The sequence below is a fragment of the Sodiomyces alkalinus genome, assembly GCF_003711515.1.
Source record: "Sodiomyces alkalinus F11 unplaced genomic scaffold SODALscaffold_8, whole genome shotgun sequence".
NCBI classification, from domain to species: domain Eukaryota; kingdom Fungi; phylum Ascomycota; class Sordariomycetes; order Glomerellales; family Plectosphaerellaceae; genus Sodiomyces; species Sodiomyces alkalinus.
The window spans coordinates 596,327-618,923 of NW_021167086.1; the positions used below are offsets into that span (position 1 = coordinate 596,327).

Here is a 22,597-nt window from a genome sequence, read left to right on the forward strand (position 1 = left end):
TCGTCTGTAAGAATGCACGATTCGGCTTTGAGGAAGAATTCAACGTCTGCTTATATTCATCCAAGCTTATGCGTCGCAACCTCTCAGTATATCTTCTTTATTATGATGGCGCCATTTATCGGAGGGAAGAAAAGCCTCCCTGTCGCTTCTTTATGCACGGGTTGGAGTCGAGAGGCATAAAAGCCCCGACGATGAAACGCCAATGAAGCAAGGGGAGGGGGAAAATGCCACGAGGGCCGGATTCATGTCGAGGTTCCGGTTTCGCCATGCAGCGCGAGAACTAATTAACATGCGGTTGAGGCTTCGACCATTGTATCCTCTGTGCCACCTCGTATACAGAACCGATGCTTCCCAGGTCACAGCACCTGGTGAATACCACATTTGTCTCCATGCGCATACCTTATGCGGCCATCCAACTATGGTGCGCAACGAGATAGGGCCCGCCTAATGGATTCCGGCGCCCAGATTCACCCGTAGTAATTATCAGGGCCACTTATGAGCTCCCAAATCATCATTATCCCGTCTAAATCTAGAGCCAGCCCCCACGGAGAGGGGACCTCAGGGTCCGACTGATGGTCTTACACGTACAAGTAGATACAGAGCAAACGCAAAGGAAGAGAGCATAAAATCCCAGCCCAATAAGGTAGCCTTATTTCCCCATGCTGCCTTTTTCCGTCTCACCCTTCATTCGGCCACTTTATTTTGGAGTGGAAAACCCAATGTTCAGGCCGCCGACGGCCCAGCCCGCCACGAAGAGGAGCAACACGCTACTGAAGATGACGACGGGCTTCCGCAGTGCCGAGATGGTAGAGTAATCGTACGAGACGTACACCTCCCGGTCCCGGAACTCGTCCACCAAGTTCTGCGCCTTTATGGTGACAGATGTGCGGCCGACAGTGTCGAGATATGTCCTGGTGATGTCGATAGAGGCCTCGGTGATGGAAGACGAGGGGACGTTGGTGTAAAACTTGACGTTCCTGTCGCTGGGGTGTGAGCAAAGCATCGTACATGACAGTGACTTGATGTGAGGGGGTGGGGGGAGGCCCGCGGGAACAAAGAAGAAAAAAAAGAAAAAAAGAAAAAAAAAGGAGGGGAGTGCACTCACTCTGCGCCTTCAGGAAGCACGATTCGCAAAGTAACCTGCTCGTACTCCACGCCCTCAGGCTGCTTAGGGCCCTCCATGAACGGGACACTCAGGACATAAGACCCATCCACGGTGGCGCGGACGAAATTCTTCGCATCCGAGTTCCACCCAATGGTGAAAGGGTACTTCCACCCGCCGAAGACGGGGTACCGCGGCTTCGTCTCCAACACGACCTCGCGCTTATTGCTCCGGAACTTAGACGTCGACACATTGCCGATCGTGTCGGTGTAGTACGGGGACACGCTGCCCACCCGGAGCGGGAACCGCAGCTCCTTGAGCGCCGACGTCGGCGTCCCGCCCATGTGCTGCTGCTGCGCCCACCCCAGCCGGCTGAACGGCGCCGACAGGTTCGCCCCGCGGTGGTACAGCGTGTAGCGCTCCTCAAACGCCACGTTGCCGCCCCAGTGGCTGACCTCGACGTCGCGCTCCAGCGTCGCCACGTGGCTCACCGGCTTGCTGAACTCGAAGCGGATGGTGGCGGGGAGGACCGCCCCCGCGGGCTGCGAGCCGAAGGGCCCGTAGGTCAGCTTGGTGCCCTGGACCTGCGGGGACTCGCTGGCTTCTTCGCCGGTGCCGGGGATTTTGGTGTAGCTGGGCACGTTGGTGGAGGGGACCTTGATCTCCGTCTTCTGCTTGGTCGTCGTGTAGGCGGACGGGCAGTAGGCGGAAAAGTCGTACACGAGGAACTGCCTCTCGTCCTGCGCGATCGAAGCCGGGAGCGGGGTGTATGCTTTCAGGTAGTAGTAGGAGATTCCAAGCGTCTGCTGGCCGCCCGCCTTCAAGGGAACCGGCAAACGGATCCGGTAGTATTGGATGTCGCTAATTTGAGGAGGAGAGAAAAACTGTTAGCGTAGGTGCGCGGCAAAGTGACGACACCCACCACGGGGCTTGCGCAAGAGTCGTACCTCTCCTGGTCAATGGCGACAGCTTCTACAACAAAGGGACCGGCCGCGTCATCTTTCCTGTCCTTGACCTCGAGACCACCGACCCGCGACATCTGATCGGCGGTAAACGGCAGGTAGTATTCATCTTGCGGCTCCTTGTCGATGTTCTCGATGACCACGTTTATTTGTTCCTTGGCGTAATTCTTCTCGAGGGAGATTATGTGGACGAGATTGGCGTTCTTAAACACCTGGGGAGGCTGGAATGTCGCTGGGGCGGCGACCTTGGATGTCGAGTCGGAGCTTGCAAAGGCCGTAGACGCCAGGCTGAGGAGCCCGGCGGCGAGGGTGAAGGCTCTCATGGTCGGGGAAGAGTCGACCAGCCTTCTCGTCGACTGAACGGGCGCTGAGAATCGACGACGACAATCGAGTACGCGTAATATGAGGTGAAGCTGGGAGCAATTGACACCTGTTTATTCCATTGCCGGTTTGTCAACTTCCCACTCGATTAGGAGATCAGCCAAACTGTTGCAGCTCTCCAAGGTTACGGCTACGTTGCTAGACGCACGGACCACTGTGATGTGCTGCGCCACAGTCTGTATCACATGTGGCTAAGGTATAATGCACGGGATTCAGCCACGATATGTGCCACGTACCTTACGAAGTACAGATCGATCACTCGCCACGAATCAAGCCTCATGATGTTCCCTCGCCAATATACCTTACGAAGGAAACTGAAGTTCCCGTAATGTACACCATTTTCCAAGGCGAAAACTGTTCACCAAGCAACGACAAGGCAACAGTGTCAAAATTCCATCACAGGGGCGATCCATCCATCACCTCCACGGCGGGGACATGGTAAGCGCGAGCTTCATGAGCGGACAAACATCGCTTATTCAACTCAGGAGGTCCAGCACCTTTCGCAGGTATCAAATTTATTTATTTTGTGATGTACACTTAATCTATCCAGCAGATACCGTCTAGATAATATCATGATCGCAGTACTTGCCGTGGTGCGCGCCAAAGTCAAACACCCGGGAAGGATCGCTCGATCTCTTGAGGAAGCCGACAGTAGAGTTGGCCTTGGGGACCAGCTCGGCACCCTCCTGCGCAAGGATACTCAGAACGTGCGCCGCCGCCTTGGCATTGACGGCGAGGGTCTCGGGATCGGGGTTCTCGATGTTGTCGCAGGCCTGGTGGTAGCAGTCATCCTCCGCAATGCTCGCGCCCGTGAACAGGCCGCCGACGGGCTTGTTGATCTGGGTCATGAAGGGCACGTAGTCCGTGCCGCCGGTCAGCCCCACGGGCCTCGTCTCGATGCCCTGGGCGGCGAAGTGCTCGGTGAAGAGCTCGGAAATGACCTCGGAGCCCGGGGCGCCGCCGGGGGCGGCGTTCTCGCCGGAGCCGTCGAAGACGCCGAAGTAGCCGCGCGACACCATGTCGAAGTTGAGGTAGAGGAGGAGGTCGTCGACCTCGGCCGGGGTCAGGTTGTTGACGTAGTAGCGCGAGCCCCAGAGGCCGTTCTCCTCGGCGCCCCACCAACCGAAGCGGACCTTCAGGTTGGTGGAGAAGTGCTGCAGGGCGCGGGCCAGCTCGAGGATCAGGGTCGAGCCGGAGCCGTCGTCGTTGATGCCCGGGCCGGCCTGGACGGAGTCGAGGTGGGCGCCGAGCACGACGAGGTTGGAGGCGTCGCCGCCCTTGGTCTCGGCGAAGACGTTCTGCGTCATGCGCTCCTCGATAATCTGGACCACCTGAACGAAGGCCTCGACGGACTCGTTGGCCTCGAGGCGCGCCCTGAGGGCCTGGCCCGGGCCCTGGTCGATCAGGGCGACGGGGATGTAGTCCTCGCTCGGGGCCGAGAGGGAGCCGCCGGTGAGCTGGGCCGAGTCCGAGTTGTAGATGACGACGGCGACGGCACCGGCGGCTGACGCTGCCCTCACCTTGCCGGCGAAGGTGGTCTGGTCCGGGCAGAGGCCGCGCTCGACCAGGACGATCTTGCCGGCGACGTCGAGGCCTTCGTAGTTGTCGGCGGAGCAGCCGGCCGGGCCGTCGGGGGCGAGGGCGAGGGGCAGGGTGAGGCCCTCCTCGGGGGTGCTGGGGGTGTAGGTGAGGGCGACGGTGCGGAAGGTCTCGCCGTCGACGGTGACGTTTTGGGCGGTGGTCTGGGTGAAGAGGGCGGGGAAGTCTTGCTTCCAGGCGGTGAAGCCCTTGAGCTTGGACACTTCGCCGTAGATGAAGTCGACGGAGGCGTCGTAGCCGGGGAGACCGAAGGCGCGGTTACCGCCGTTTGCGTAGGCGATCCTGTTGAGCTCTTCCAGGTTGGCCATCAAGCTGCAGACTGTGCGTTAGCAATAAAGCGAACAACGAGACGAGATGGGCAGCTAGAGCTTTCGTTGTACGAACTTTTCCTCTGTGATGAGCTCCTGGAGCGTCTCAGACTCCACGGGAGGCTTGCAGTCGGGCTTCGCCGCGGCCAGGGGCAGTAGCAGGGCCCAAAGGGCCGGCACGTCAGTGAACTTCATGATTCAAAGCTCAAAGCGGAGGAGAAGCTGGCTGGTATGTGTGAACCCGAACTTGGGAGGTAGTACGGGAGGAGAAGTAAGGTCGAGACGAGTCCGCGGTCTGGTACGGCCTGGGGGGCAGAAGAAAAGCTCCGGGTAGCTATATGTTTTGGGAGCCGGGGGGGTGGTCCTCTTTTTAACGATGCTGAAGGGGGGTACCCTGAGCTGGTCATTTTACCAGAACAATTCGTTACCCAAGGAATGGGGGATGAGACTACGGATACACAATCCGGGCCCATCATCTCGTTCGGTCTGGATGCTGATTCGCCATGATCACCGTGTCGCCATCTCGCACAAACAGCAGCGAGTCCACCACAACCGGGGATGCAGCGGGGATCGTTGCCAACTAGGTAGGTAGGTAGGTAGGTGGGAAGCTCTACCAAGTAAAGCGGAAGTGGCATTTAAGCGTTGAGCATTGAGTGCCGCAAGAAGCCATGTGCGGGCGGGCGGAGGCGCAGGTAGGACGGGTGGCGGGTGGCCAACGGGCCAACGAAGGATGGTGGGTAGAAGAGGCTCCGTCGAAGGCGACTTGACGACTTCTTGCCAGATGGGGAAGGTCGCATTATTCGTGAACCTGGTCGATCGCATTACCTACTCGACAGGGGAACAATCCCGCTTTTACTTTGTATGTACACTAGGTCAACGTATTATGTGCGGGCCGCTGAGTCGCCTGCCTGATAAAGCGTAGTTCCCTAGCTTACCGACCTCAAACTGCGGCAGTGAAGTTTTGCGCCTTGTATGTGTATGTGTATGTGTAATTAGAGGTGCAATTGCTGGTGCAACGGCGTGATACGAACACGAGGTCTGGATTCTTCTTCGGCGATTTTCTGTTAGGTATCTGATTTTGTCATGTGATGTCGCGATAGTTGCGATAGTCGCGCCAGCGCAAAGCTTGAGGTTCATTGAAGCTCTCTTGGCAGACGGTTTGCCTCACTAGTGTCCGGTTGCCGGTTAGCGTTCCCTGGACTCCCGACTGTCGGCATTTGCAATGTTCTCTCGTTTTGGAAGTGTTGTGTGGTCCGTCTTTTTATGTCTCCTGCCCGTCAGAGGAGCTTAAGAGGACAACAATAAATAGAACTTGCATTCCATATCTGACGCGGCTTGCGCTGCATGATCCTTCTTACCTCTTGCCCTTGCGAGGGAGGATCGAGTATCCGATGGTTCAAAAAGAGCCTCTGGTGCCATCTTAGCCACGGGCGTTTTGCAGTCCTTTCCGAGACGCTCGATTAAGAGTTCGTCAAATGTCGATGGGAGTTTGACCAACACATTCCGAAGACGAATATCTATAACTGGTCTAGGTAGTTTGATTTGGCTGGTTATCAGGGATAATAGACCAACCTCCATGGACGAATCCACGTGAGTGGATCAAGGTAACAGAGACGACTAAATGATGCTTCTTTGAGATTTCCTTGCGCAGGGGCCATTGTATAGCATGGGTGTGTCCCGTTGGGTCCTTGGATATCAAACTTATCCAAGATGCTTGGTATGCCGTCACTTGCATCGATAGTTATATGGGTAGTATATGATGTTGTGGACCTTGAGCGAGACAGGTCGCGTAGGATACTTGGCTGCGTCGGGAGGGTGATGGATTAGACACTCCCACTTTGACGGCGACATAGCGTTTTAATCGATCGTCCTGAGGGAGCCGGATAGACGAGTAACCACCAAATCCCAACTTGTCCACTATTCGATAGCGACCGTGGAGGAAGCCGTGGATCATGACAGGATGGTAGCCGCCAGGCTCGTACTTTCCCATCCGCTCGACACCATCAATCCAATTGTCCTCAATCGATCGGTCGGGGGACATGGTCGAAGATCGTCAACGGGGGATAATTGCTACGCGTCCCGGGTCTTGCAGAAAGAGAAGGATAAGGACGTCTCACGTCTGAGATCATCAATAGGGCATCTTAGACACGAAAAAGAGAATGACAAGGAAATGATGGGCAACAAAGCGCTGTGCTAGTTCTTGAACGTAGCATTGTCAGGGCGGAGCAGCTGCCTTAGAGTACAGAAACATTGTGCTAGCATTCAATTGAGAACCATGAGCCGGCTTGACTTCGTGCCTCCTGGTTGGGGTTTGAGACCATGACCATCTCCTGGGAGCTTTCAATCTCCACGTCTTTCCCCCACGCATTGCATTGTCCACCGTCTGTACGCGTACATGGAATGGAGTGCTTAGTCACGAAGCAGTTACAACCCACGAGGTCGGTGTGGGCCATGTCGTGGTACCTTGTACGAGCGTAGAAGATCTACTTAGAGGCATGTACCTGGAATGCCCCGCCTCGGGTCATCCGGACACGACCCTACCCCCGCGTCGTCAGCTATCGCACTATCACAGACGTACCCCTCAACTTCATCTGATCGTTCTCTTTTCACCTCCTCGTAGAGCTCCCACGACCCGTCTCGTCTTTCCCAACTTCGACGTACTAGCTTGTTGGTAAAGTATAAGTACGGCATCTTAGTCGACAGCCTCTCAAGTCTCAACTATCCATCCTCGATCAGTAATCGACTAGTTCATTGCCAATCGCGCCCTCTGTACGACAAAGACACCCATCCTCGACAACGTCCCGCCGTTCCCGTCCTCCTAGCTCCTTTAGAGCCCGCCCCGCTGTCACGAAAGCTTCCTCCGATATCAGTCATCACCATGGTTGGTTTGGGTCCTAAGGCACCGCCCAGCCGCAAGGGTAAGTTACGCTTGGTGTTACTTTGACATCCGATCATGGCAAGGAATGTGTGCCTGTGAGAGAGAGAGAGAGGGTTTCTGCCCCGAAGGAATGATGCTCGGTGTAGCCATTCCGACACCGGACTGGCACTGGCACGCGATGAGGCGTGGGAATGTCGGCGCCAGTATCACAACATAACGCTTGCATACAAACAAACCCCTGATTCTGCACCCCTCGCTTATCTCTTCGCCGTTTTCTTTTTGTTTGCTCCCCGACCTCACCTTCAAGTTCAGAAGGCAGCTATTCGAGTCAGGTGCCATCTCGTCTCCTTACCTATGTCATGTTGCGCCTAACCTCTGCGCTAAGCGGCCCCATCGCGGACGGGATGGTTCACTAAACTCACTACCCTTATACTCCGTGCCCCTTTTCCCTATCTACATTCTGTACTACCTTATTCCTCCAGCTTCTAGACCGCTCTCCGTCCCATCTGCCTTTGTTAAGGTACCTTCTTAAAGATGACAAACATAGGTGGCTCCACAATCTTGGGTTAGAGCTGTTGTTGTCTATCAGCGCACCAAAATTGAGGTGGATATACCGTGGATATACCCACTGACACCTACTGACACCTCAGCGACGTCATCCCGGCTGTTTGCAGTGGGAAGGAACCTCACTCTACCTCGCACCTTCCTTTGATATTCTTTCCTGTGTTTATTCTCACCGCGTTCTTTCTTGGTTTTTTCTTCTTTTTTTCCTTGAACGAAAAAAACCTACCTGCGCGTTTACCCAAGGAATTGCGCGCTGTGAGACTCTCTACCATACCTCCAAGGCTCTCTCACACTACCCTCTGCATATTGACATCCACTTCACATTCACCATCAAGCGCGCGTCTTCAGCATTACATCGTGAAAAATCTAGCTGACGGCTCTGACAATCAAGGCTCCATGACCGAGTTGTCGCAGGATCTCCTCGAGCAGGCCAAGGAACTTGAGCGCCAGCTCACTGTTCCGGCCTCCAAGCTCAAGGAGATCACTAACCACTTCGTCTCTGAACTCGAAAAGGGTGAGCCCACTTTCTTGTCCTCAAGTCTCGAGTAGCAAACCACTGTCTGGATGCTAATCATAATGGTACCACTTAGGTCTCAGTGTCGAGGGCGGCAGCATTGTAAGAAGCCGTGCCCCTAATTTCCATCATAGGAATGAACTGAACCTTCACTTTGTTCGGCATGCTAATAGTAATAACAGCCGATGAACCCGACCTGGGTCATGTCCTTCCCGGATGGCCACGAAACCGGTACCTTTCTCGCCCTTGACATGGGAGGCACCAACCTCCGTGTCTGCGAGATCACTCTGACCGACCAAAAGTCCGAGTTCGACATTATCCAGTCCAAGTACCGCATGCCCGAGGAGCTCAAGACCGGCGTCTCCGAGGAGCTCTGGGATTACATTGCCGACTGCCTTCTGCAGTTCGTCGAGACCCACCACCCCAACCTGCCCAAGGGCGAGAAGCTTCCTCTGGGCTTCACCTTTTCCTACCCCGCTACCCAGAACTACATCGACGAGGGCATCCTCCAGCGATGGACCAAGGGTTTCGACATTGCCGGTGTTGAGGGCAAGAATGTCGTTCCTCTGCTCAAAGCTTCGCTGGCGGCTAAGGTACTTATTTCTTAACCTCCCAGACCTTTTTTTTTCTTTTTTCTTTCTTTTTTCTTTCTTTTTTTCCCTTTTTTCTTGCTCATCACTAACGGAAAACAAATATAGAACGTGCCCATCCGGCTGACGGCCTTGATCAACGACACTACGGGTACCTTGATCGCGTCGGCCTACACGGACCCCAAGATGAGGATCGGGTGTATCTTCGGCACGGGCTGCAACGCCGCCTACATGGAGAACTGCGGTTCCATCCCCAAGCTCGCCCACATGAACTTGCCCCCCGACGCCCTCATGGCCATCAACTGCGAATGGGGCGCCTTCGACAACGAGCACATCGTCCTCCCACGTACGCCTTACGACATCATCATCGACCGCGACTCGCCCCGCCCGGGTCAGCAGGCCTTTGAGAAGATGATCGCCGGTCTCTACCTGGGCGAGATCTTCCGCCTTATCCTGGAGGATATGCACGATAACAAGCCCATCAAGATGTTCAAGGGTCAGGATATCTCTGCTCTCCGCAAGGCCTATTCTCTGGATTCGTCCTTTTTGTCCGCCATTGAGGAGTAAGTGGAATAGCAAAATTTCCCTTCCCCTTTCCTTTTTCCCCTTCCTTTCTTCATTTTCTTACTCTTCTTCACCCCGAACCCCACGACTCTTCTACCTCAATGAACCGGTCAGGCCTAACAAAAAACTCAGGGACCCCTTCGAGAACTTGCAGGAGACCTACGATCTCTTTGTCAGCAAGCTGAACATCGCCCCCTCTCGCGCGGAGCTCGAGTTTGTCCGTCGTCTTGCCGAGCTCATTGGCACCCGCGCGGCACGACTCTCCGCCTGCGGCATCTCCGCCATCTGCAAGAAGAAGGGCTACGACACGTGCCACGTCGGCGCCGATGGCTCCGTCTTCAACAAGTACCCCCACTTCAAGGCTAGGGGCGCGCAGGCGCTGCGCGAGATCCTCGACTGGCCCGAGAAGAAGGACCCCACCGAGGAGGACCCCATTGAGGTGCTGGCTGCCGAGGACGGCAGTGGTGTCGGCGCCGCGCTCATCGCCGCCCTGACGATCAAGCGTGTCCACCAAGGCAACCTCGCCGGCGTGTTGCACCCGGAGAACTTTCGATAAGCGACAGTTATTTTTCGTGAAGGATGCATGAAAAATGAAGGCGCATAAGGGAAGGAGATACCCATCACCGCACGGCGACTCGGGCTAGAGGGAAAGCAAAGCGGGCAGAAAGATGAACGGAGTAATAAGAGAGAAAAAAACAAAAAAAGACATGAAAATCAGGAGGAATACGTCATGAGGATAATTCACGAGCTATGCCGACTAGGTGCTGATGATCCCCATGACACATATAGTTGAGAAATCGACTTTTCTTATTTGCCTCAGCAGATATCTCCGCCCATAAAGGTGCATATCGGTAAGCGGTACTCTGTACCCCATTGTGAGTATGAACGAAGGTCAGAGACAGAAGGAAAGAGGCAACTTACTGTCCAAGGTCCAGTACCTCCTCCGCACGCCCTCCCATTCGCCCTTGCCCGCCTCTTCCAGACCCTGCAGATCGACATGGATCTCCTCCCACTCCACGTCCAAGCCCACGTCGACCATGTGCATCTCGACCACCTTGGTATAGACATCGTAGCATATCCTCCGGTCGGCGCCCAGCCCGTTAAAGAAGCCAAACCGGCCGTCGTGGTCCAACAAGGCGGGGACGTAGTCGGAGAAGAACAGCTTGAGCTGGGCGTAGTCCTCGCCGAAGGTGTCGAAGTAGATGGCGTCGTACAGCTCGCCGGCCTGGAGGAGGCGGGGGACGACGTCCTGCCAGCGGCCGCGGTGGACCTTGTAGGCGCCGTCTTCGGGACCGGACGCCTCCCAGGCGGGGCCGAAGGCGGTGTTGCCGGCGTCGATGTGGGCGAGGACGGCGGGGTGGGCCTCGATGATGTGGTGGCGGGCGGGGGTGGTGGCGGCGAACATGCGGTCGACGATACCCATGCCGAAACCGATGTTGAGGATGCGTTTCCCCTCGGCGAGCGGGGTCGGGGTCGGGGTCGGGGTCGGCGTCGGGGTGGCCGCGGCGCTGTTGATCTCCGGGGAAGAAGATGTTTTGCGGAGGAGGGTGTCGACGGAGCGGCGCATGATGGAGGTTTCCCAAACCATCATGACGCCGTTGCCTTGGTCGTCGACTAGCTTGGTGGGGTCGTAGGTGAGGTGGGAGGCGAGGTATTGCTCCGAGTTGACGTCCTGCGTCTCGGCCGGGGGGGTTGCTGCTGGCGCTTTATTGGGGTTGTTGTTGTTGTTGTTGTTGTTGTTGTCATGCTCCGTCTCCCCCTCCTCTTTTCCACCGACTGCTACACCATTCTCCCCTTCGGCCGGCGCCGCATCTTCGACGTTGATAATCTCCACGTCGTCCTCGTTCTCCTCGGCGGACGAGCCGGACGACAACTCCTCGTAGCCGTCGAACAGGCCGAAGAGCAGCTCGGCGCGCACGCCGGCCTCGAGGCAGAGTCGGTAGAGGTCTTTCCGGCCTAGACGCCAGGCGACGCAGCCGGGGGTCTCGTCGTTGGAGTCGACGTCGTTCCAGATGGCGCCGGAGAGAAAGAGCTCGTGGACGGTCTCGGCTGCTTCCTGGGTGACGGAGTCGTCGGCCTCGGCGTCGGCAGCATCGGTATCGTCGGATTGCCGCGGCGCGGGTCCGCAGGCGCGGATGGCAGCGTGGAGGGGCGTTTCTCCCGTGGTCGGGTCGCGTGCGCTCGCTTTCCCCGGCACGTCGAGGAGTCTTTTGAGGTCGGAGGTGTCGTGGGCCCAGGCGTGGTAGAGGAGCTGTTTGGTGTCGTCGGGGCAGTCGGGGGAGATGCGGGCCGACATTGAGTCGTCTATGGTTATCGCCATGGCTGGGGATGCTGGAAGCCGAACGACGGCTTCTTTCAGGCCCGCGCGATGGGTTTGCTAGAATCTGTAGGTAGGTAGATGGGTAGGCTGGGAGGAGGTGACCCTCGAACGATACCTTATTTCTTTGTACCCCGCCGAGATTCATTTTCGAATTTTTGGGTTGACCTGTGAACCGTGAACTGTGAAGCTGCCCCGCACAGGTGACACCAGATGGTGACAGCTGAGAGACACCCCACATTGGATATAACCACTTGTTTGTGGGTGTGGACGTCCATGATGTATTCGTTTCTAGATCCGCATCCGACTATCCGTATATGTGCGTACCTATACCTGGGAGTGACCGTCCCGAGCGGACACGTGCTATCGTAAGCCTCTTGATTGGGCAATTCGGTGGTTTTTTGCTTCTCAGAGATTGCTTAGTACGGACAGAAAGTGGGGAACTACTACTGGAGATACACATGTACAGGACGGCTATCCGTACTTTACTACATCATCACAAGTCCTAGTGACCCGATTCTATGACCTCTTTTGCTCCGACTACTACATAGCAGTAAATTACTAGTTCACTGGTCTGTGGTTGCAGAAGTGAGACCTCCTCTCGTCCATTTTGTCCACTTCCCTATCCCCTCGTCGCATTAAATATTCCTTTCTGCACTTCTGCACCCTGCATTGCAGCACACACGTCGGGTATTTGTATCACATCACCTTACCAGGTCCTACGAAGCATTATTATTCTATTATTATATTCTGTTCTATATCCCTGTCTCGGCTTTGGTGCGTATCAATCCCATCACATGCATCCTTTCCCCCTCCAACTCACACTCCGCATTCCCATCCTCCACTGCTTCTCGGCTTCTCGGCTTCTCTTGTTCCATGCTAATCCTACAAGACCTCACCACGCGCGAGACATCCTGGAGATCGACTCGCCGACCAACCGACACCGACCCTTCCTGGCGCCCCCGACCCGGCGTCATCGTCATGAAATTCGGCCAACAGCTCCGGTCGAGTATCATCCGCGAGTACCAATGGTACTACATCGACTACAATGGGCTCAAGGATGAGCTCAAATCTGCCTCGGGCGACGTGGTCCCCGTAACAACCCCCGACGCCAAGGCCAACGCCGACGACCCCAAGGGCAAGGCCGCCGCGACCCAGCCCACCGAACGCCGCCGCGAATGGACCGAAGACGACGAGACCCGGTTCGTGAAGAAGCTCGAGATGGAGCTCGACAAGGTGCACACGAAACAGCAGGTGAAGGCCAGGGAGATTACGAGGCGCATCGTCGTCAGCGAGAAGGAGGTCGAGAGCGTCGTCAACCGGCTCAACGAGCGGGGGCCCCAGGAGCCGGGGCCCAGCGAGGAGGAGTTTATCCTGCTCGAGGAGGTCCTCAGTGATATCATCGCCGATGTCCACGACCTTTCCAAGTTTGTCCAGCTCAATTATACCGGGTTCTACAAGATTATCAAAAAACACGACGTACGTTTTTGCATGAGACCCTTCAAATGTCGGCCTTTAGAGGAAGAACCCCTTACTGACATGTTTCTTGGAATACTTGCAGAAAATGACCAACTGGCACTTGAAACCAGCCTTCGATGCGCGACTCAAAGCGAAGCCCTTCTACAAAGAAAACTACGACGCCTCGGTCGTCCAGCTGTCGAAACTCTACAACCTCGTCCGGACACGCGGTAACCCGGTAAAGGGAGACAGTGCCGCCGGCGGATCCCAGGGCAGCTTCGTCCGCAACACGACCAAGTACTGGGTCCACCCGGACAACGTCACCGAGCTCAAGCTCGTCATCCTCAAGCACCTGCCCGTGCTGGTCTTCAACGCCAGCAAGGAGTTCGAGCCCGAGGACTCGGCCATCACTTCCATCTACTACGACAACCCGGACACCTGGGAGCTGTACGAGGGCCGTCTCAAAAAGTCCGAGGGCGCCGAGGCCATCCGCCTGCGCTGGTACGGTGGCATGCAGAGCGAGAACATCTTCGTCGAGCGCAAGACCCACCGCGAAGACTGGACCGGCGAGAAGTCGGTCAAGGCGCGCTTCTCCCTCAAGGAGAAGAACGTCAACGCCTACATGCGCGGCGAGCTCCTCCCCGCCGCCATCTTCGAAAAGGCGCGGAAGGAGGGCAAGAAGCCCAAGAAGCAGATCGACGAGGACGAGCGCCTCGCCGCCGAGGTCCAGTACTCCGTCCTCAAGCACGGGTACAGGCCCGTCTGTCGGTCCTTCTACAACCGTACGGCCTTCCAGCTGCCGGCCGATGCGCGGGTCCGCATCTCCCTCGATACCGAGCTGACCATGATCCGCGAGGACAACCTCGACGGGGTCCGACGCTCCGGCGACAACTGGAGGCGCATGGACATCGGCGTCGACTACCCGTTCTCCCAGCTCCCGCCCAAGGACGTGGCGCGCTTCCCCTACGCCATCCTGGAAGTCAAACTCCAGACCCAGCTGGGACAGGAGCCGCCCGAGTGGGTGCGTCAGCTCATCTCGAGCCACCTCGTCGAGGCCGTGCCCAAGTTTTCCAAGTTCATCCACGGCGTGGCGTGCCTGTTCCCCGGACGTATCCATCTGCTCCCCTTCTGGATGCCCCAGATGGACGTGGACATTCGGAAACCCGTTAGCCACGACTTTGGTATCCAGCACCGGCTGGAGCATTCGACGACCACTACGACTTCAGACGAGGAGGAGGAGGAGGAGGAGGACGACGACGACTACGACTCCGACAAGGACGATTTCCCCCGGCCTGCAGCACCTGCAGCAGCAGCAGCAGCAGCAGGGGCCCGTAGCATTGCAACCGAGGGTGAACCATCCGCCGCAGCTCCCGGAGCGACGGGCAGACGCGGAGACGGCGCTCTCGACGTCGAAGACCAGACCACGACAGACGCCATCGCGGCAGCAGCGGCGACGACATCAAACGGGGACTACATCTACTACTCGGACGACGAGTACGACGACAACGACCGGCTCGAAGAGGCGAGGCGGCTGGGCGGCTGGACGTACTACTCCACCCTCGCCAGCGTCAAGGGGTCGGAGTTTGCGCACCATACCCTGGAAGCCCTCCAGTGGCTGGTCCCCTACCCGCGGGCCGAGCGCATCCCGCGACGCGAGGCGCAGGAACGGCTTTTCGGCCCGGGCGAGGTGCAGACCAAGAAGTTCAAGGCACCGCCCGGCACGAAGATCTACGTGCCCGTGCGGGTTGAGCCCAAGGTGTACTTTGCGGCGGAGAGGACGTTCCTGGGATGGGTGAGACAAACGCTCTTCTTCTTTTTTTTTTTCTCTCTCTTCCCTACTCCTCTATTTCCAGTTTTGCTGACGGGAAACGCGGAAAATAAACAAAACAGCTCGAATACTCTATTTACGTGGGCGCGGTAGCCGTGACGCTCCTCAACTTCAGCGCGAGCCCGACCAGCGCCTCCTTCATCGTCGCCGGCATCTTCACCCTCCTCGCCGTCCTCTCCATTTGTTACTCCGTCGCCATTTACCTGTACCGCAGCGCCGCCATCCGCAACCGCCGGAACGTCAAGTACTACGACCGCTGGGGGCCGAGCGCCCTCTGCGCCGCCCTTTTCGTGTCTGTCATTATCAATTTCGTTGTCGAGGGGCGGAGTCGGGAGTATTGGTGAGGGAAAGCAAGCAGGGGCAGAAAAGAGAGGAAAAAGAAGAAGAAAAAACCCCATAGAGATCGATGCATGGATCGGAGCAATTCGGTTTGTTGTATGAGGTGTTTTGGTTCTCATGAGTTGGTGGAATCTGGAAATCGATCTTGGAGTTGCATCTGTAAATCACGAATCTCCCTTTCCGTTACGAACATGAGCATCACATCGTCGGATCTGCTCCCTCCTAGACAACAGCAGTGACACGCCGCACAGTCCTCCTAGCCCCCTCCCCAGCCACCAGAATCAACCCCTCCATCTCCAGCGCGCGCATGGCTTCGGTAAACTCGGCCTGCTCCACCGGAACGCTGGACCCCTCGCCCAACAAGCGCGCCACCTCGCCCCACCGCACGGCCTGTCCGCCGGCGGTCATGTCGTCCAGCAAGCGCAGCGTGGCGTCCTTGATCTCATCGCGGCGGCGGCGTTCCGCGGCGCTGGTGCCCTCGGTGAGCAGGCTCATGTCGATGCGGCCCTCGGCGTCGGTGGCGGCGGTCTTGAGGGCGGAGCGGATGAGCCGGGCGGCCTCTTTCACGTCGGCGCGGGTGACGGTGTGCGAGAGGCGCATCTTGGCGTGGGCCTCGGCGAGGCGGATCATGGACTCGAGCTGGCGCGTCGTGGCGGTGATGCGCTTCTCGGCGGCGCGGACGTCTTGGCCCAGCTTGCGCATCTCGACGTAGCTGTCGACGAGCTCTTGGGCGGCGTCTTGCGAGATGGTGGGGTGGATGGTGGCGCGGGCGTAGGAGATGTAGGAGGTGAGGAACTCGACGGGCTGACGTGGTGTTAGATTTCTTTTTTTCTTTTTTTCTTTCTTCTTTCTTTTGAATGAATTGGCAAAGAAGCAAAACTTACGAGAATGTCATTGTTCGAAGGCGCCGAGTCGGGCGCATCTTCAAGGTACAGGGAGAGAAGATGGCGAGCCAGTCGACGGTCATTCTTCTCATCGACGCGATCGAGGATCAAATACACGAGATCAAAACGCGACAGGAGCGTCGGCGGCAGGTCGATGTTCTGGGGAACCGGCAAATTCGGATTGTACCTACTGCCGATGGGGTTGGCAGAAGCGAGGATACTCGTCCGGGCGTTCAGGGTGGTGATGATGCCCGCCTTGGCCACCGACACGGTCTGCTGCTCCATGACTTCGTGGAGGACCGAGCGGGTCGCATCGGACATCTTGTCGAACTCGTCGATGCAGCAGACGCCGCCGTCCGACAGGACGAGGGCGCCCGATTCGAGGACGAGCTGGCGGGTCTCCGGGTCGCGCGTCACGTACGCCGTCAGGCCCACGGCCGAGGAGCCCTTCCCGCTGGTGTAGACGCCGCGCGGGGCGATCTTGTGCACGTAGCCCAGGAGCTGCGACTTGGAGGTGGACGGGTCGCCGCAGAGGAGGACGTTGATGTCGCCGCGGTACTTGGGGCTGCCGCCCTTCTGGAAGGTCTTGTTCGTGCCGCCGAAGAGCTGCAGGAGGATGCCTTTCTTCACGTCGTCCATCTCGAAGATGGACGGCGCGAGGGATCGCGACAGGAGCTCGTAAATGTCGTCCCGCGCCGCCGTCTCTTTGATCTTCTCCTCTTCCTCGGGCGTGATTCTCCGCGTCTGCTCCATGTTGTTGTTGTCGGCCCTGGCGGCATCGTCTCCCTCGTCGCCCTCGATGACCAGGGTAGACGGGTCGGCACCCATCCGCTTCTTGTCGACCTTTTGCACGTGCAGGACGTCGACGTAGGTCTTGTAGACGCTCTTGATGGTCCTCTGGCGAGGGTTGACGCGTACGGGGTTGACGCGGAAGATGCCCGTCAGCTGCACGCGATCACCGGCCTTGCAAAAGTCCACGAGCTCGTTGTACACACAGACGGAGACCGAGTGCGGCGTCTGACCGGCCGGCACGGCGTCGGGGGTCTCCTGCAGCTTGATGACCTGCTTGTCCTCGAACGAGCAGCGGTTGTGGACGATCTGCATCGAGTTCTTCTGGGCGCAGCGAGGGCGGGGGCACTCGGTGGGCTCGCGGATCTTGCCCCGGTCGAGGCCGACGTTGACGGAATGGTTGCAGACGTTGCAGCGGAAGAAGGCGTCCTTCATGTCGGGAATGACCGGGGTGGTCCGGATGACGAGACCCTTGATGGTGATGAGCCTGTCCATGTCGGACGGGTTGAGGTCTCGTAGGTTGGTGATCTTGTCCAGGCCGAAGGGACGCACCATGTAGATCATCTGCGAGACGCTATCCTCCAACGAGGGCTGGTCGGCTTGGGACCGTTGCGAGGGGGGCTCATCCGGCCGATCCGAGCTGGGGAACATGGGCTCGGAGCTCTGCGAGCTCGGATTGTTGTTGTTGTTGTTGCTGTTGCGCTGCGACCCCGGGCCGGTGGAGCTCTGTGAGCGCTGACGTAGGGTCTCGGTCCTGGCCAGCTCCACCATCAAGTCGTGGACGGACTGATCCATGACGGGCACAATCTCCTGCGGGTAGGCCTGGATCTGGTGCCACAGTTTGCGCGTGGGGGGGTAGAGGTTGAGGTCGGAAATGTCGAGGTAGAGTCTCGTGCTGCCCAGGAGAAGCATGTTCTCGAGGGCCTCCCAGTAGGGCTTGGAGTTGGCATCGGGAGCGTCGTGCACGTCGGCCTCGGTAGCGCCGTCTCTGTACATACGGTATTTGAGGGTAAAGTGGCGCAAGAAGTCCTTGAAAGCGTTGAAGGTGTCGTCGATGGAGACGGTGGTACCCCAAATCATGCTCTGGCCCTGGCCGGCCAGGCGATCGGCTTCGGAGGTGTGCGGATCCGGATTGCTGAACGAGGCGGCATCCGACCCCAGGGGTGCGGGTGCTGCGGCGTGTTCCCGCGTCACACGGCCGGATTCGTCGACGAAGAGGCGACGGACGGAGCGAGAAGACGGCCCCAGGGCGTCGGAGTTGATGTCGCCTCTGCGGGAGCGGGCGGTGGCGGAACGGTCGGAAACGAAGAGACCGCTGCTGCTCTCGCTGCGCAGGTCAGAGTGCGAGTGCGGCGGTCTTACAGATCGGCCTGGGCTTGAACTCGGGTCGTATCGGATAGGGGAGGAGTCTGCAGCGTGTGTCAGCGAACAGCGACTGATACTGATGGTGAGAAGCGCGGCACCCGTTACCTCGCATCTGGGCGCTGGCCCGAGGCGTCCGATCACCATCGCCTTGGGACTGCGTATCAGTCTGCTGGCGGAGAGGGGAGCTAGGAGGCGGTCTCGCCGCGGCAGAGCTCTGGCTGTTGGTCATATGGCGCAGGGGGGACGAGACATTGTGGTTGGAGGGGCCGTTACGGTCGGCGGCGGCGGGGGCGGGGGCGGGGGCGGGAGAGGACGACTGGTAGACGAGAGGGCTGGATTGGAGCCTCGAGGGGCGGGGCTGACGAGGGGTTCGGGCGCCCTGCGAGCCCTCCTGCGAGCCCTCCTGCGATGCATTGTCAGCAGGACCGGCAGCAGGACTACTCTGGGCGACGGACGAGTTCCTCGTGGATCGGCGAGGGGTTCCGGCCTGAGAGCTGCGGGTTGACCGCCTGCGTGTGGGGGAAGACATGACGAAGGGGTGCAGGCAGAGAGAGTACAGAGTAGAGTAGAGGAGAGGAGAGTAGAAAGTCGAAGTGTGCTGTGGCGTACAAAGGGCAAGCAGTGTCAGGATAATGTTTTGAAGGCCCGGCAATTGCGTTGCTTCGAGTAATGAGTGACGTGCAAGGGAGACAGACGATGAGAAGGAAGCGAAACGAAACGAAGCCTTTGTGGGAGAATCAAAAAGTGGGCCCCAATTTCCAATTTACTGCAGCCACTTTACGCGTTTCCAGGGCTGGACGCGTTTCGAAAAGGGGAAAGGGGGGGAAGACGCGTTTCCACTTTACGCGGTACGTAGTTACACGGTACCAAGTACTTCGGAGCGGCCAAACAAGACACCGACCACCCTCAACTTACCGACTCGGCGCTGACCAGGGTACGTTGTCAAGTGCGCCGCCAGGCTGGTCAATAACGGACCTACCTACAGCTACAGATACAAACACCTCTAGATACACCTCTAGATACACCTCTAGATACACCTCAATCCCACTACCAACGCCCTCCAAACAAAGTAAAGGTTCACCGGGGGCTGGCCTTCGAGCTCACCACTCTGTCAACATGGCGCCAGGATTGTCTCTTTTCTCGGTCAACGCTTTTGTCATTCTAAGCATTGAGGATGGCTCCAGGCTCTTTGCCAAGTACGCCTCTTTCGATCATCCCTCCTTTCGGACACAAAAACTGACGACGGTGATCCGACTGTGATATAGATACTACACTCCTCCCCATAATGTCGTGGCAGGATTCAAGGATGGTATGCAGTGTCCTTTGCTCCCGATCGAATGACCATCGATCGGAGACACCCTCAATGCGTAATGCGCCATCGCCAAACACGCGCATACCTTGACCCTGACTAACGCATGATCCTCCCTCCTCGATAGGCCAGGTCCCCGCCGAGATGAACCCGTACCCAGACGTCAAGTCGCAAAAGGCCTTCGAAAAGGGGTTGTTGGAGAAGACGGCTAAGCAGACGGGCGACATTATTCTATACGACAACCGGGTTGTGTAGGTTTCTCCAACACCACGCGCGGAGACGATAGAGACAGGGGGAGGAGCGAAAGGTCGGTTAACACCGTGGCCAGATTGTACAAGATGGAGAGCGACTGCATGCTCTACCTGGTCGGTTCCGTCGACGAGAACGAGGTAAGGCTGCCCGCGGCCATTTTGGCTGAGACATACGATGACGTGGGGGGCTGATGCTGACACTTGGGAAAAGGTGCTTCTTTACAACGCCATCCTAGCACTCCGCGACAGTCTGCATCTTCTATTCAAGTAAGAGACGCTCCTCTCCCGAGTTAGTCGTTAGAAAGAAAGAAAGAAAGAAAGGCAGGAAAGAAAGAAAGACAGGAAATAAAAGGAGGGAAAGGAGGGAAAAGAGGGAAAAGAGGGAAAAGAGGGAAAGGAAAAAAAGGCAAAATCTAACGAAAACTTCTCCAGGCAAGCCGTCGACAGGAGGACCATCACGGAAAACCTAGACCTCCTCTCCCTCGCCGTCGACGAGATTGTCGACGACGGCGTCATCCTCGAGACGGACCCCACCATCATCGTGCAGCGCGTCAGCCGGGCGCCGGCCCAGGACGTCGATCTCCGCCGCATCGACCTCAGCGAACAGGGCGTCAACAACCTGGCGCAGTTGGGCCGGTCCAAGCTGGCCGATTGGCTAAGACAAGGTCTATAAGGAAGGAAAGAAAGAGACAGAGACGGAGCGTCAAGGGGGCAGGGGGGCAAGGGCGAGGAACAAAGGGGAACAAAAGAGGAAGCGCATCTTCGGTTGCCACGGAGTTTTCTATCGGATTCAATTGTCGGTCTCGGGCATGTTGTCGTTTTTCTTCTTCTCTTGTTTTCCCTCGTGCCATTTGCATCAGACAGGAGGCAGGGCCAAAGAAAAATAAACCAAAGCAACATGCCAACTCGTACATGATTCGACGTGGGGAGGACCAGCACATCCTCGTTCCTCTATTATGATCTATATATGCAATGTGTGTGTTTTCTGCTTGGCGAGAAACACGAGAAATAAAAACGACCCATCTACACCCGTATCTCCGACGCAGCTTTGCGCAACCTGTTCATGACCGCCGCGGCCATGTCATCCCCATCGCTAATCCCATCGACGAAAATGGTGTCCACCTGCCTCCTGTCCAGCTCTCTCAACGCCGAAAACAACCCCTGGGCGATCCCCCTCGTGTCGTCTCCCAAGTCGATGTCCAAAATGCGCGCCAAAGGCTTGCCGTCGCCATCTCGCAACTCGCCCTCCCGCACCTCGAACAGCGCTTCCCCGCCATCTGTCGTAGCCAGACCCGCATCCGCCACAACCTCGGGCATGACGAGCGAGCTCCCACCGCCCTGTAGCCCGCCTACCCGCTTCCACCTCCGGGTGCGAATGGTCCCCATTCGCCTAGACCCTTCCGACCCGGCCCGCGTGCCATGGACAGACGAAGCAGTAGAAGAACCTCCCGGGAGGCAAAGCACGCGCTGCCAATCCTCCACCGCGACGCCATCCGCACCCGCCCGATACGCCGCCTCGTACAGCACGACGCGCGCCCGGGGACTATAATGCTTATACTTCATCCCCGGGGCCCTGGGCGCGGCAACCGCCGTCTTCCTCCCGTCCTCCGCGGCATCCTTGTACGCCTTGACGGCGCCCTCCCAGCCGGGACACGACCGCAGCTCGGCGAGCGACACGCCGCCGGGGCGCAGGACGGCGGGCGGGTCGCAGAGGCCGTCGACCACGGTGCTCTCCACGCCGACGGTGCAGGGCCCGCCGTCGAGGATGAGGCGGATGCGGCCGTGCAGGTCGTCGAGGACGTGGGTGGCGGTGGTCGGGGAGGGTTTGGTGGAGGCGTTGGCGGAGGGGGCGGCGAGGGGGGCGTTGGCGAGGCGGATCAGGGTGAGGGCCAGCGGGGAGTCGGGCATGCGGGCGCCGAAGGTGGGGAGGCCGGCTGTTACTTCCGGGGCGAGCTTGGAGGGGGTGGGGTTCGGGAGGAGGATGGTGAGGGGGCCGGGCCAGAAGCGGTCGATGAGGGGTTGGTAGATGGTCGGGATGGGGTCTGCGGGCTTTTGCGAGGAGGAGGATGAGGAGGAGGAGCGGCAGGACGGTGCTGTTTGTGAGCTGGTGTTGGTGTTCCCTTCGCCATGGCAGCCGTTGGTGTCATCTTTGTCATCTCGCGGCTGGAGGAAACGCCGGAGCATGTCGAGGTCACTGACATGAACGATGAGCGGGTTATCCGCAGGTCGACCCTTGGCGGCGTAGATGCCCTTGACGGCCTTGCTGCGCGTGGCATCGGCTGCGAGTCCGTAGACGGTCTCGGTTGGGAAAGCCACGGGGATGTCGCTCGTCTTGAGTTCCCGTGCTGCTTCTCGTAGCGCTTCCATGGATTGTGATGAGTGGGGATCCGTAGAGATGTGCCACTTGCCCAGCTTCTCGCCGCCGACTTGCTCGAAGTGGCCCAGCTCCCGACTGCCTATCCTCACTATTCTAGTCTCTGTCGCCATGTTGGGCAGAGGATGGCGTGATGTGGCAGTAGTAGTAGTAGTAGTAGTAGTATAAACCGGCGTGTTGCTGCTGGTCGAGGCGATGCTGAAGCTGGAAAGCCAGCGTCG

At 58.0% G+C, this 22,597-nt stretch overlaps 9 protein-coding genes across 9 annotated transcripts; 3 read left to right on the top strand and 6 right to left on the bottom strand.

Moving 5' to 3' along the window:
* Positions 1 to 697: 697 nt before the first annotated feature.
* SODALDRAFT_280897 (oligosaccharyltransferase alpha subunit) lies at positions 698 to 2,387 on the bottom strand (the record flags this gene model as incomplete). Its single annotated transcript, XM_028608262.1, has 3 exons — positions 698 to 977; positions 1,106 to 1,963; positions 2,050 to 2,387. 3 exons carry the CDS (start codon positions 2,385 to 2,387, stop codon positions 698 to 700), a joined length of 1,476 nt encoding a protein of 491 aa, XP_028464658.1.
* Positions 2,388 to 3,005: 618 nt separating this feature from the next.
* SODALDRAFT_341022 (Zn-dependent exopeptidase) lies at positions 3,006 to 4,547 on the bottom strand (the record flags this gene model as incomplete). Its single annotated transcript, XM_028613008.1, has 2 exons — positions 3,006 to 4,356; positions 4,429 to 4,547. 2 exons carry the CDS (start codon positions 4,545 to 4,547, stop codon positions 3,006 to 3,008), a joined length of 1,470 nt encoding a protein of 489 aa, XP_028464659.1.
* A 756-nt stretch (positions 4,548 to 5,303) lies between these two features.
* Positions 5,304 to 6,199, bottom strand: SODALDRAFT_208720 (hypothetical protein). Its single transcript, XM_028607258.1, has 3 exons — positions 5,925 to 6,199; positions 5,711 to 5,869; positions 5,304 to 5,519 (listed from the first exon to the last, which is right to left on the bottom strand). The coding sequence occupies exons 1-3, from the start codon at positions 6,085 to 6,087 to the stop codon at positions 5,434 to 5,436; spliced, it is 408 nt and encodes a 135-aa protein (XP_028464660.1). The 5' UTR covers positions 6,088 to 6,199; the 3' UTR covers positions 5,304 to 5,433.
* A 710-nt stretch (positions 6,200 to 6,909) lies between these two features.
* Positions 6,910 to 10,288, top strand: SODALDRAFT_335062 (hexokinase). Its single transcript, XM_028612373.1, has 6 exons — positions 6,910 to 7,270; positions 8,186 to 8,308; positions 8,385 to 8,410; positions 8,491 to 8,901; positions 9,007 to 9,461; positions 9,595 to 10,288. The coding sequence occupies exons 1-6, from the start codon at positions 7,231 to 7,233 to the stop codon at positions 10,016 to 10,018; spliced, it is 1,479 nt and encodes a 492-aa protein (XP_028464661.1). The 5' UTR covers positions 6,910 to 7,230; the 3' UTR covers positions 10,019 to 10,288.
* On the bottom strand, positions 10,279 to 11,876 carry SODALDRAFT_352092 (arginine N-methyltransferase 2; the record flags this gene model as incomplete). The annotated part of the gene is made up of 2 exons (XM_028613575.1): positions 10,384 to 11,876; positions 10,279 to 10,325 (listed from the first exon to the last, which is right to left on the bottom strand). The coding sequence occupies exons 1-2, from the start codon at positions 11,780 to 11,782 to the stop codon at positions 10,279 to 10,281; spliced, it is 1,446 nt and encodes a 481-aa protein (XP_028464662.1). The 5' UTR covers positions 11,783 to 11,876.
* A 429-nt stretch (positions 11,877 to 12,305) lies between these two features.
* SODALDRAFT_298503 (vacuolar transporter chaperone 4) lies at positions 12,306 to 15,612 on the top strand. The gene is made up of 4 exons (XM_028608844.1): positions 12,306 to 12,556; positions 12,672 to 13,258; positions 13,341 to 15,029; positions 15,128 to 15,612. The coding sequence occupies exons 2-4, from the start codon at positions 12,761 to 12,763 to the stop codon at positions 15,407 to 15,409; spliced, it is 2,469 nt and encodes an 822-aa protein (XP_028464663.1). The 5' UTR covers positions 12,306 to 12,556; positions 12,672 to 12,760; the 3' UTR covers positions 15,410 to 15,612.
* On the bottom strand, positions 15,127 to 19,145 carry SODALDRAFT_345522 (MCM2/3/5 family protein). The gene is made up of 3 exons (XM_028613209.1): positions 18,548 to 19,145; positions 16,289 to 18,486; positions 15,127 to 16,208 (listed from the first exon to the last, which is right to left on the bottom strand). Exons 1-3 carry the CDS (start codon positions 18,969 to 18,971, stop codon positions 15,627 to 15,629), a joined length of 3,204 nt encoding a protein of 1,067 aa, XP_028464664.1. The 5' UTR covers positions 18,972 to 19,145; the 3' UTR covers positions 15,127 to 15,626.
* Positions 19,146 to 19,410: 265 nt separating this feature from the next.
* On the top strand, positions 19,411 to 21,031 carry SODALDRAFT_335066 (coatomer zeta subunit). Its single transcript, XM_028612374.1, has 6 exons — positions 19,411 to 19,638; positions 19,708 to 19,751; positions 19,879 to 20,002; positions 20,080 to 20,140; positions 20,214 to 20,269; positions 20,435 to 21,031. Exons 1-6 carry the CDS (start codon positions 19,559 to 19,561, stop codon positions 20,673 to 20,675), a joined length of 606 nt encoding a protein of 201 aa, XP_028464665.1. The 5' UTR covers positions 19,411 to 19,558; the 3' UTR covers positions 20,676 to 21,031.
* Positions 21,026 to 22,489, bottom strand: SODALDRAFT_341027 (translation factor; the record flags this gene model as incomplete). The annotated part of the gene is made up of 2 exons (XM_028613009.1): positions 21,026 to 21,392; positions 21,432 to 22,489. The coding sequence occupies 2 exons, from the start codon at positions 22,487 to 22,489 to the stop codon at positions 21,026 to 21,028; spliced, it is 1,425 nt and encodes a 474-aa protein (XP_028464666.1).
* Between the last annotated feature and the right edge of the window lie 108 nt (positions 22,490 to 22,597).

Excerpts from the sequence above, each read along its gene's own strand:
- SODALDRAFT_208720 (XM_028607258.1), bottom strand. The coding sequence starts at position 6,087 with ATGCAAGTGACGGCATACCAAGCATCTTGGATAAGTTTGATATCCAAG. Across the intron at positions 5,870-5,924 it reads ACGTGGATTCGTCCATGGAG|ATATTCGTCTTCGGAATGTG; the intron begins GTTGGTCTATTA and ends GACCAGTTATAG. Across the intron at positions 5,520-5,710 it reads CTCCCTCGCAAGGGCAAGAG|TGAGGCAAACCGTCTGCCAA; the intron begins GTAAGAAGGATC and ends ACCGGACACTAG.
- SODALDRAFT_298503 (XM_028608844.1), top strand. The coding sequence starts at position 12,761 with ATGAAATTCGGCCAACAGCTCCGGTCGAGTATCATCCGCGAGTACCAA. Across the intron at positions 13,259-13,340 it reads AGATTATCAAAAAACACGAC|AAAATGACCAACTGGCACTT; the intron begins GTACGTTTTTGC and ends GAATACTTGCAG. Across the intron at positions 15,030-15,127 it reads AGAGGACGTTCCTGGGATGG|CTCGAATACTCTATTTACGT; the intron begins GTGAGACAAACG and ends TAAACAAAACAG.
- SODALDRAFT_345522 (XM_028613209.1), bottom strand. The coding sequence starts at position 18,971 with ATGTCTTCCCCCACACGCAGGCGGTCAACCCGCAGCTCTCAGGCCGGA. Across the intron at positions 18,487-18,547 it reads GGCCAGCGCCCAGATGCGAG|ACTCCTCCCCTATCCGATAC; the intron begins GTAACGGGTGCC and ends CACACGCTGCAG. Across the intron at positions 16,209-16,288 it reads CTTCGAACAATGACATTCTC|CCCGTCGAGTTCCTCACCTC; the intron begins GTAAGTTTTGCT and ends ACACCACGTCAG.
- SODALDRAFT_335066 (XM_028612374.1), top strand. The coding sequence starts at position 19,559 with ATGGCGCCAGGATTGTCTCTTTTCTCGGTCAACGCTTTTGTCATTCTA. Across the intron at positions 19,752-19,878 it reads CGTGGCAGGATTCAAGGATG|GCCAGGTCCCCGCCGAGATG; the intron begins GTATGCAGTGTC and ends CCTCCTCGATAG. Across the intron at positions 20,003-20,079 it reads CTATACGACAACCGGGTTGT|ATTGTACAAGATGGAGAGCG; the intron begins GTAGGTTTCTCC and ends CACCGTGGCCAG.
- SODALDRAFT_335062 (XM_028612373.1), top strand. The coding sequence starts at position 7,231 with ATGGTTGGTTTGGGTCCTAAGGCACCGCCCAGCCGCAAGG. Across the intron at positions 8,309-8,384 it reads CGTCTCTGAACTCGAAAAGG|GTCTCAGTGTCGAGGGCGGC; the intron begins GTGAGCCCACTT and ends GGTACCACTTAG. Across the intron at positions 8,411-8,490 it reads GTGTCGAGGGCGGCAGCATT|CCGATGAACCCGACCTGGGT; the intron begins GTAAGAAGCCGT and ends TAGTAATAACAG.